The sequence below is a fragment of the Geotrypetes seraphini genome, chromosome 1, assembly GCF_902459505.1.
Source record: "Geotrypetes seraphini chromosome 1, aGeoSer1.1, whole genome shotgun sequence".
Taxonomy (NCBI): domain Eukaryota; kingdom Metazoa; phylum Chordata; class Amphibia; order Gymnophiona; family Dermophiidae; genus Geotrypetes; species Geotrypetes seraphini.
Window position 1 is genome coordinate 69,739,694 of NC_047084.1, and position 12,069 is coordinate 69,751,762.

At 42.4% G+C, this 12,069-nt stretch overlaps 1 protein-coding gene across 4 annotated transcripts in view; it reads left to right on the forward strand.

Annotated features, from left to right (window-relative positions):
* Positions 1–12,069, forward strand: part of LMBRD2 (LMBR1 domain containing 2) — a 132,938-nt gene that overhangs the window by 43,719 nt on the left and 77,150 nt on the right. For all 4 annotated transcript variants that reach the window (XM_033932816.1, XM_033932826.1, XM_033932813.1 and 1 more), the window contains 2 exons: positions 3,394–3,561; positions 3,848–4,058. In XM_033932816.1, the coding sequence (XP_033788707.1) occupies positions 3,394–3,561; positions 3,848–4,058 (379 nt within the window). The remainder of the gene's footprint in view (positions 1–3,393; positions 3,562–3,847; positions 4,059–12,069) is intronic.

Below are 12,069 nucleotides of genomic sequence, written 5' to 3' on the forward strand. Positions count from 1 at the left end.
TAGCTTCTTCTTACCAGAGAAGGTTTGCTGTTAAACCTGCACCTCCTAGGAGGCAGAAACAACAACCATGCTAGCAACAGAAACCACAGGCTGCTCCCTAATCAACTCCTGCCTGTGTCGATATCGATTCATCTGGTGCCGGTCCATTCTGAGCCATCGATGCCGGTAGCACCTATAATTGAGTCCCCATCGGTGCCCACCATTTCCACCAAGGACTCGACACCATTGACTCAACGGCACTGTTCCTCCTCAATGCAGACATTGCTTGAGTTGATTCTGGGCCAGTCTCTTAAGGCATTACAAAAACTCAAACACCTTGAGACTTCGACCCCGACTCTTTGGTGCCGAGGCAGACTTGTTCAGGATTCAGATCTGTGGTGGGATTCTGAGTAATATCCTCTTTTCTCTGAGGCTGAGGGCTCCTCAGATGATGACTCTCCTCAATATTCATCCCAGGAGGCTCCTGTTTTCTCTGAGAAGTCATCTTTCTCTAAGTTTCTACGTGAGATGTCAGAGACTTTGTCTATTCCTCTTGAAGCTGATTTCAAATGTTCAAAGCAGTTCCTAGAGGCACTAGACTATGATCAACCACCCAAGGAACTCCTCAAGCTTCCCCTTCAAGACATCTTACGGGAAACTTTCTACAAGAATTTGGAGACATCACTTACCATCCATGTGGCTCCTCTCAAGTTGGACTCCTTATACAGAGTGGTACTTATTCCTGGGTTTGACAGACCCCAACTTCCACACAAGTCTCTTCTTGTAGAGTCTACGTTGAAGAAATCCTCGGGGGCTAGCAACTATGCCTCCGTACCTCCTGGCAGAGAGGGCAAAGCCATAGACCGGTTTGGCAAGCGTCTATACCAAAATGCCATGTTAGCCAACCGGTCTGGCAACATTAATTTTCATTTTCTTTCTACCTTAAGCATTTGCTGAAACAAGTGTCCACTTTTCAGAAATACCTTCCAGAACGTAAGCTGCTTGCTTTCTAACACTATATTTCTGACTTATTTCAACTCAGAAAATACACGATCCGTTCCACATATGATACATTTGAACTTGCCTCTCATGCTGTGGCCATGTTAGTGACAATGAGATGTCTGGCCTGACTTCGTGTTTCAGAGCTGGACATAAACCACCAGGACATACTGGCCAGTGCTCCTTGTCTGGGAGATGAACTTTTTGGTCCATCCATGGACACAGCCATTCAAAAGTTGTTAGCTCATGAGACCAGATGGGATACCCTAGTCAAACCTAAGAAGAAGCCTCCACCCTCTCGTCCCTTCCGGCTAGCATCTTCTTACCAGAGAAGGTTTGCTGCTAAACCTGCACCTCCTCCTCAACCTCAACCTAGGAGGCAGAAACAACAACCATGTCGGCAACAGAAACCACAGGCTACTCCCCAAAAACCTACACAGCCTTTTTGACGTGTTTCTTCAGAGCATAGCCACTGTCAACACTCTTCAGCCTTTGCCTTAGCCCATCGGAGGCCATCTCCAGTATTTCATCACTCGCTGGGAGCTCATAACATCAGATCTCTGGGTCCTCACCATCATTTGTCAGGGTTACACTCTCCATTTCCAAATCCTGCCTCCAGACCATTCTCCAAGAGAGTCTGCTTTGGACCCTGCACAGACCTCTCTTTTTCTCCAGGAGGTTCAATCCCGTCTCCTGCTGAATTCCATTAAGGAAGTTCCTCTCTCTCAGCATAATCAGTGATTCTATTCCTGTTACTTCTTAGTACCAAAGAAGACGGGGGGACTGCGACCCATTCTGGATCTCGGAGCTCTCAAAAAATTTATGGTCAAGGAGAAATTCCAGATGCTCAGGTTGGACAGACTGGATGGACCATTCGGGTCTTTATCTGCTGTCATCTACTATGTTACTATTATCTGCCTGCTGTTCCTGGATAACACCTGTTACGGTAAGTAACTGTGCTTTACCTGGAATTGAATTCCAGAGATTCGTACCGGCAATTGAGAAAATAGAAGTTCTAGATTTTACAAAGCGAATCCCATTTTCTTTTAAACTGATGAGCCAACATTCCTCCCTCAGATCTCAAACATCTTGCAGGTTTATAGATTTCCCACAAGCTTTAAAAACAAGTAGGAGAAGAGGAGTACAGTATTTGATGAACAACTGACAGAACTTAAAGCAAATTCTTTGCTGAACAGGTAACCAGTGCAGAGCTTTTAAGATCGGAGTAATATGGGCAATCCTAGGAATACCCATTATCAATCTAGCTGCTGAATTCATTAGAAGTTGCACAGGTTTGCATGTTTTCTTTGACATCCAAGATATAAAAAATTGCAGTAATCCGAGATAGCAATAATGCTTGAACAACAGAGTGAAAATCCACAGGCAGGAGCATCATCAGAGATGCGGCAGAGGAAATTAGGTCAGTAGAAGACCGCGAAGCAACATGTTTACTGTGCCTCAGATGCAGCTGGAGCTGAGAGGTTTGTCGGCCGTCTAGCAGTGGGAGGATCGGCTGGGAGGGTCAACGGGAGTTTCGGGTGTGCCGGGTAGGGTCGGCGCGAGGAGGAGGGGTTAAATGGAAACATGCTGCTCAGGGGGATGGGAAGGAGGCAGGCATGCTGGCTTCGGGAGGGTGGGGGGGTTAAATGCAAACATGCTTCTCAGGGGGATGGGAAGGAGGCAGGCAGGCTGGCTTCGGGGGGGTAGGGGGATTTAAATGCAAACATGCTTCTCAGGGGGATGGGAAGGAGGCAGGCAGGCTTCAGGGGTGTGGGGGGTTTAAATGTAAACATGCTTCTCAGGGGGATGGGAAGGAGGCAGGCATGCTGGCCTCGGGGCGGGTGGGGGGGTTTAAATGGAAACTTGCTGCTCAGGGGGATGGGAGGCATGCTGGTATGGGTGGGGGTGGGACAAAGTCTGGAAGATAATGATGGGCACATAGGAAGGAGGCACTGGGAGCACTAAGGACATAGGATGCACTGGGGGCACTAAGGACATAAGAAGGAGACACTGGGGCACTAAGGACACAGTATGGAGACACTGGGGCACTAAGGACACGGGAAGGAGGCACTGGGAGCATTATGGACACAGGAAGGAGGTACTGGGGACACTAAGGATGTAGGAAGGGGTCATAAGGTCATGGGAAGGAGGCACTAGGGCACTAAGGACATAGGAAGGGGCACTAAGGACATAGGAAGGGACACTAAGGACATAGGAAGGAGGCACTGAGGGCACTAAGGACATAGGGAGAGACATAGACAGAAAAAATGACACAGACAGGCAGCATCTAAGGAAAGAGAGACAAAGAAAAAAAAACCCCAGACAGACAAGACATCTACTCTAGCACCCGTTAATATAACGGCTTAAACACTAGTCTAAATATAGAAGCCCTAATTATATCTTCTTGTTTTCCAGGATTCTGCTGCCCTTTATGCAGTCCTATGCCAGATCTGGAGGATTCTCCATTACTGGAAAGATTAAAACTGCGCTGATAGAAAATGCAATCTATTATGGCACATACCTGCTGATTTTTGGAGCATTTTTAATCTATGTTGCTGTGAACCCTAATCTGCATCTTGAATGGTAGGTTTAGTGTTCATATGCTGCTTCCTTTGCCATTTTGATACTAGATAGAGCAAGGCAGATATGAAAAGAAACTGGACATGCGTTCATTTGAGTTTTGAATGATATAGAAGTCCAAACATGCTGCCCACAGAAGCAAAAGTACTTCATTACATTAATTATCTGAGGACAAGCATGCAGCATATTCTCACATGTGGGTGATGTCATCAATGGTGCCCGGTATGGACAGTGACAAGTATACTTTAACTTTATATGTTTTGAAGACTGTTTGATCTTTCTATTTTAGGAGCCAACTTCAGACAATTGGCATTGCAGCTGCTAATACCTGGGGTCTCTTCCTTCTGGTATTGTTGCTGGGGTATGGTTTGGTGGAAATTCCACGTTCTTACTGGTATGGATCCAAAAAGGGTTATCTCCTCATGAAGACATATTTCAAAGCAGCCAAGCTAATGACAGAGAAAGCAGATGCTGAAGAAAACTTGGAAGATATGATGGAGGTGAACTGAACTTTGCATAGAGATCTTGCTGGGTAATGTGTTGAGATTGAGTAGCAGGTTGAATTGATCAGTCATTTATCCAGTGCTCAGTAGCACTGTTTTATATTAGACTACTGTACAATATAGTTGGCTGTGCTGCAGTGCAGCATCATATACTGGTTTATATTCTAACTGAAAAAATTAAATTTCCTGAGTCTCCTTTAGATAGACGTATTGCCTTGCAAAAATCTTCATACCCATGTACACTTTTCACATTCTACTGTCAAAAAATATATTGCAAAATGCATTAAAATAGAAGCTTGTTTCACTGATCTACACATTCAATATGAAATGACTCATAGCTGCTATTGCTACAAAAGGGACTTCCACCAAGTATTGAGTCAAGAAATGTAAAGACTTGTGCAATCATACTTTTTGGGTTTTTTTTATTCTTAATTACTTTTTAAATCAATAATAATAAAACCCTAAGCGCGCATGCACACTTCTACCTCTGTGATCCCTGCCTCCGTGATCCGTAGCTTCATGGCAGAGTAGGCAGAGACATGGTAGTAGTAGCGCGTGCATGGGTGGCGTTTTTCAGCGCATGCGGTGCTTTCCTACACTTCCTACAGCTGGAGCCAGCAGTGGTTTCTGTGCACCGATTGCCCTTTGCACTCTAAAAAAATAAAAAAAGAAAGGTATGTGGGAGAAGGGGCATGAGAAACAGACAAGCAGGGGGCAGGGACATAGACAGACAGAAATAAAGACATACACACTGAAAGACAGGTAGGTGGGAGAAGGGGCACGAGAAACAGGCAGGCAAGGAGATGGGCAGGGAGATAGACTGACAAGTCAGAAATAAAGACAACACACACAGGACAGGGGGCCAGGGAAAGAGAAAGAAAAAAAACAACAAACAGTGGCCAAGGAGAGAGAGAGAGACAAAAATAAAGAAAGACAGACAGACATACAGCGGCCAAGGAGAGAGACAGAAATAAAGAAAGACAGACAGACATACTGCGACCAAGGAGACAGACAGAAATAAAGAAAGACAGACAGACATACTGCGACCAAGGAGACAGACAGAAATAAAGAAAGACAGACAGACATACTGCGACCAAGAAGACAGACAGAAATAAAGAAAGACAGACAGACATACTGCGGCCAAGGAGACAGACAGAAATAAAGAAAGACAGACAGACATACTGCGGCCAAGGAGACAGACAGAAATAAAGAAAGACAGACAGACATACAGCGGCCAAGGAGACAGACAGAAATAAAGAAAGACAGACAGACATACAGCGGCCAAGGAGACAGACAGCAATAAAGAAAGACAGACAGACATACAGCGGCCAAGGAGACAGACAGCAAAAAAAGAAAGACAGACAGACAAAGGGGGCCTGGGAGAGAGAGAGACAGCCTATTCTTTTTAACATTTTTATAAATGATATTGCCGAAGGGCTGTCGGGTAAGATTTGCCTCTTTGCAGATGTTACCAAAATCTGCAATAGACACCCCAGATGGTGTGAATAACATGACGAAAGACCCAGTGAAGCTTGAATAATAGTCTGAAATTTGGCAGCTAAAATTTAATGCTAAAATATGCAGTCATGCATATGGGCTGCAAAAACCCAGTTTAGGGGGTGAGATAGATAGAAAGATAGACAGCGGGAGGGAGATAGATAGAAAGATAGATAGCGGGAGGGAAAGAGACAGAAAGAAAGGAAAAAAGACAGGGGCAGGGAGAGAGAGAGAAAGAAAGACAGACATCTATTCTAGCACCCGTTAATGTAACGGGCTTAAACCCTAGTATTTCTATAAATGTTCTGTGTTGGGCTGCAAGTTAACCACAATTAACTCTGCAATTAATACATTAATTATTAATTGTGATTAAGAAAGTTAATCACACTGCAGCATCTCCTTTCTCCTCCAAACATCTCTTTTGCTCTTTTTTACTCTCAACCCATGTCCTTGGTGTGATCCAGCATCTTTTCCCCCACCTGCAATTCAACAACAAGGACCCCTCCCCCCTTTGCCGGTCTATCTTAAAGATGGTCTTCTGTTGCTTAGGAGGAGAGTGTGGCACAGTGGTTAGAGCTAATATGAAAAAATTAGGATACCCTATGAAATATTCAGTTTTTTCTTAAGAAATTTTCATATATCTCTGGAAAAGAAAGTGATGTAGATATCCACAAAAATGTGTATTCTAATTGAGGAATAAATTAGGACACCCCCACATATCCTCCCCTTAAAGTGGCTCAGATCACATACAGGTATATCACATCAGGTGCACGTGATTAGAACATCGTTACTCAGTATTTTGAAGGAGCTTTGCCCTACTTAAACCTTAGACATTTACGGCCTCTTTTACAAAGCCGTGCAGCAACAGCCCCGAAGCCCTTTAAATCTCTATGGGCTTCGGGGCCATTGGCTGCCCACTGGGTGACCAGGATAAGTCTTGGGCTCCACATATCATCTGTACCAGTTATTCCAATGGACTTCATGACTGGCTCAATTGACGAAAGGCAGTGATGTCATTTGCAATCCCAGTGATATGGAGGGAACTGCAAGACCATATTAAAGATTGCTACTTTTGCCTTGAGAACACAAGTGGATTCTCAGCTAAAACTAAGCACAAAATTATATATCCTACTCTGGATTCTGCTATTAAGCTTGTTCCTCATGATGACTCGCTGCCTGTCCTTGTACCTCCACAAGATGGACTTGCTTCTGTGGAACATGATGAGGAATGTGATGATGATGCAGCAGCTGGCCACAATCCAGAATTATCTGATCCTGATCATGTGAATAATGAAGATGCAGAACCAGAGACCTTTAAACAAGCTGAGCTCAATGATCTTATTCATGATCAAAATCTTTCAAAAGAAAAAGCAGAACTTCTTGCTTCAAGGCTTAAGCAAAAGCACTTGCTTGCAAAAGATGCTAATATAACTCATTACAGAAAAAGGAATCATAACTTAATATTCGTCACTGTAAATGGCTCATTGTGCTTTTGTCATGATACCAACGGGCTTTTCAACAGTTTGTCATAAGTACATTGTCCAGATGAGTGGCATCTCTTCATTGATTCTTCATGGAAAAGCTTGAAAGCAGTGTTACTGCACAACGGAATTTCCAAACCAAATATACCAATTGCCCATTCTGCTCATCTAAAGGAGTCTTATGAGAATATGAAGAATTTACTAAAAGCTATCAGTTATAAAACACACCAGTGGAACATCTGTGGTGATCTGAAGGCTGTTTCCTGTGCTTGTGGGATAGCAGATCTACAGCTAAACATTATGTCAAGTGTGTCTGGCAGCTGAGGGATACCTGTAACCCAGGGACAAGCAGTGTGAAATTTATGCCATTGGTGGATCCTCATAAAATATTTTTTCTACCTATTCATATCATGCTGGGGTTGATGAACCTGGTAAAGGCCATGGTTAAAGCAAACTCGCCAGGTGTTCAATATCTTGTTAAGAAATTTCCAAAAATCAGCACTGCAAAACTGAAGGAAGGGATATTTATAGGCCCACATATCAAGTCCGTTATGCAGGATTAAGATTTTAAAGCAATCACTCTCAGCAGCTGAGCTTGAAGCTTGGGAGGCATTCAAGTGGTTAGTGAAAAACTTTCTAGGCAACCATAAGTCTCCTTCATACAAGGAAGGGGTTCAGAATCTCCTTGATTCATATCAGAAACTTGGCTGTCGCATGTATGGTGAGTAACGAGCAAGGAGAACATTTTCACCAGGACATTCAGTTAATGGAGCATCGCTACCAAGGTTTCTGGAATGAGAGTATGATGGCTGACTACTACTGACTACTGCTGGATGTTGTGCCATGACAATCCAGACACAACTCGCAAAAAGAAATCATACTCTAAGCATTTTTGAAGAAATATTGGTTGCTAAGTAACACAGTCCAGTATAATTATGCTATACTGTGTGTTTCTTTGACTTTGGACCGAAGATACTGCAACATTTCTTTAAGTTGATGCTGCAATTTTTAAAACTCTATATGCTAAAACGCTATAAACTAACATTAGTCATAAGTTTAAAAATTTATGTGACTGAAAAAAAACTAATAACAAATTACAGAAATATTTGTGAAAGATAACATTAATTTAAGGAGAAAATTGGAACCTTTAGAAAATTTATCTCGGAATAATAACCTTAGACTAATTAATTCTCCCAGAATAGCAGCAATAACTCCTAGGGATATGTTGAAACGCTATATGAAGGAGATATTGGAGATTTCTGAGGAATTGCTACTGCCAATTACTCAAGTGTATTATTTACCAATAAAAAGGGAAGAAAAGTTAAAGGAAGAAGATGATCTACGAGTACTTAATATTTCTACAATTTTGGAACTTTCGGATAGCGAACTTGCAAAGCTGGCAACACTTCTTTTTACAGTTGCTTTAACACCAGACAAGAATTAGCTATTAAGACTTTTCTTCAAAAATAAACAGAAAGACTTTCTAGGGTAAAAAATACAAATGTATCCAGATTTGTCACGAGATACACAAAAACGTTGACGTGAATTTCTCTTGTTAAAGCCGGGAGTTATTGCTTTTGGGGCGACTTATTTTCTTCGACACCCATGTAAATGTGTGATAGTGTATCAAATGCAAAAATATGTTTTCTTTGATCCCAGTGAACTGACAACCTTCTTGTCAGCCACTCTTCTGAAAAAGGGAGTGGATATTTAAAGCACTTAAAGATTTTGATTTCCTGTCTCAGCCAATAACCCTCATTTTATCTTCATTTATATATCTTGGTTATATCTCACTTGGTTATCCACATCTTGGTTCTATTATTGAGGACTTCAGTTAAAGTTAAGCTATGTTAAGCTATCTTGACTAATGGGTTAGTAGGATATAATTTACATTGTATGTTAATTGTCGCTTAACTTTCTCTTTCTGTATAAGTGTTAACTTGATTGTAATTGAAAATTGATAAATAAATTTTTTTAAAAAACACAACTAATAACAGATCTAAAATCAGCGTGAAAAACTGATTTAGAAAAATGTGCTGTGTTGTCAGATGATTTGGAAAAAAAAAATGTGCCTTGTGAAATTAAAGCTGAAGCGGAACTGGATCCTGCAACATGACAATGACCCAAAACATACCAGTAAATCCACCAAGGACTGGCTGAAAACTAAGAAATGGAGAGTCCTGGAGTGTCCAAGTCAAAGCCCTGAGCTTAATCCCATTGAGATACTGTGGGGTGATTTGAAACGGGCTGTACATGCAAGAAACCCCTCAAACATCTCACAGCTGAAAGAATTCGGCATTGAGGAGTGGGCCAAACTTTCCTCAGACCGATGTTGGAGACTGGTAGATGGCTACAAGAAGCATCTCACTGTAGTTATTTCAGCCAAAGGGATAACGCTAGCTATTAGGGTGTAGGGTGTCCTAATTTATTTCTTAGTTAGAATACACATTTTTGTGGATATCTTTTGTTTCATGAATAAATCAAGGAAATGTTTTGTTGCTTACTTGCAGTTACATCACTTTCTTTTCCAGAGATAAATAAAAAAAGATTTGACATTGATATGTGAACATTTTTTAAGAAAGAACTGAATATTTCATGGGGTGTTCTAATTTTTTCACATGACTTTTACAGCCTCAGTACACCGAGGTTGTGGCTTTAAACCTCGCACGGCTCCCTATGACCCTGGGCAAATCATTTAATTTTTTACTGCCCCAGATAGATTGTGAGCCCACTGGGACAGATAGAGAAAATGCTTGAAGTACCTGTATGTAAACCACTTTGAGTGTAGTTGTATAACTACAAAAAGGCAGTATATAAGTCCCAATCCCTTTTCCTTTCTTCTTACATAAGAACATAAGAATTGTCGCTGCTGGGTCAGACCAGTGGTCCATCGTGCCCAGCAGTCCGCTCACGCGGCGGCCCTCTGGTCAAAGTCCAGCACCCTAACTGAGACTAGCCCTACCTGCATACGTTCCGGTTCAGCAGGAACTTGTCTAACTTTGTCTTGAATCCCTGGAGGGTGTGTTCCCCTATGATAGACTCCAGAAGAGCGTTCCAGTTTTCTACCACTCTCTGGGTGAAGAAGAACTTCCTTACGTTCGTATGAAATCTGTCCCCTTTCAATTTTAGAGAGTGCCCTTTCGTTCGCCCTACCTTGGAGAGGGTGAACAACCTGTTCTTATCTACTAAGTCTATTCCCTTCAATACTTTGAATGTTTAAATCATGTCCTCTCTCAATCTCCTCTGTTCGAGTGAGAAGAGGCCCAGTTTTTCTAATCTTTTCGCTGTACGACAACTCCTCCAGCCCCTTAACCATCTTAGTCGCTCTTCTCTGGACCCTTTCGAGTAGTACCATGTCCTTCATGTACGGCGACCAGTGCTGGATGCAGTACTCCAGGTGAGGGCGCACCACGGCCCGGTACAGCGGCATGATAACCTTCTCCGATCTGTTCATGATTCCCTTCTTTATCATTCCTAGCATTCTGTTCACCCTTTTCGCTGCGGCCGCACATTTGCATGGGCGGCTGCACATTGCGCGGACGGATCTTCATGGCAGCGACAGCGTTGCACATTTGCTGCTTGCAGCATGGTTTGAAGCTTTTCCCTCTGATTGGACTTTCCTATACAGAAACAGGAAGTGATACCAGAGGAGGTAGGAAGGGCCAAAGGGAAAGCTTTGGAACGGACTACAGGCAGTATATATAGAATCTATGGCCAAGGTCGTGATCCTGGGTTGGGAGAGAGGGAGATAATAGTCTTTTATGGAAGAGAAGAGGGATGGGATTTGATACACTGCCTTTCTGTGACTACATTCTGTGACTACATTCACTATTACATAGTGGTACTTTTTTGTACCTGAGGCAATGGAGGGTTAAGTTATTTGCCCAGAGTCACAAGAAACTGCAGGGGGAAATAAATAAATAATTGCCTTAACTTTTGCGATTAATCGTGATTAAAATATTTTTAATTATGTGATTGATTGCTATTAAAAATTTTAATTGAAATGCAGATCTAGTTCTGTGTTAAATACTGTATATCAATGAAATGAATTCCTGCTTTAATGCATTTTGATCTGTATTTTTAGACAAAATATGAACAAATGTACAAGAGTGTGAAGACCTTGTGAGATATTGTATTAGGATAAATATAAGGGATGCATCAGTGCAGATTTGAGAGTCAGATCCAGTCTTGAATATCTTCCAATAAATTTGCTTTTTGGGCTATTGTAATGTATATTCCAGTGCAATAGGTGAGAAATTCTAGACAGATGGGTAGAGTCCCCTTGGCCGCCTGCCATGTACAGAAGTAATCCACTCAGGATTTTTTCTCTGCCTCTGATGTGCTTCACTGGGCTCCTTAGCTCCACCTATAGTTTTTCCCTTCTGAATGCGTGCCAGCAGGAGTGTGTTTGTTCTGCTCTCCACATTTTATTATTTTATTTGGTGTGTTTTTCATCCCTTTTTCAGTATCCTTTTCATATGGCCTATTAGTATGTTATCTCCTTTTTAATGAACTGTAAACCGAATCGAGCTCCTTAGGGAAATGATCCGGTATATAAATTGAAGATTAGATTAGGTTTCTGGTGCTCGAAGCGATTTATTAAGATCTGCCTGCATTGACATCATACAGACTTCCCTGGTGGTACCTGTCAGCCAGCCTGCATTTGCTTAACAGAAGCTCAGGGTAGTCCCCATCTTTCTCCTTTTGGCAAGCAAAAGTTCAAGTGTAGACTGTTTAGCATCTGTTGGAGACTCGGCGGTGTCTCACAGGTTGCCAGCTGCTTCTTCTCACTTCCGCCTGTACCTGAGTGCGCTTTTGTTGGTCCGCAGGTGTGGAGGTACAGTCAGGCATAGGATCAGACTGGCAGTCCAAAGATCAGCATTGCAGAGGCATTCCCAGCATGAGGCAGTGATTTTCTGATTCCAGCTACTGTAAGAGTGCTGAGGCAGGCTGCAGCACATTCTCAGCACAGGGCACAGTGAGTAAGAGCTGTCACAGTCTGTGAGTTGAATTGGGGGAGGTTTGAAATA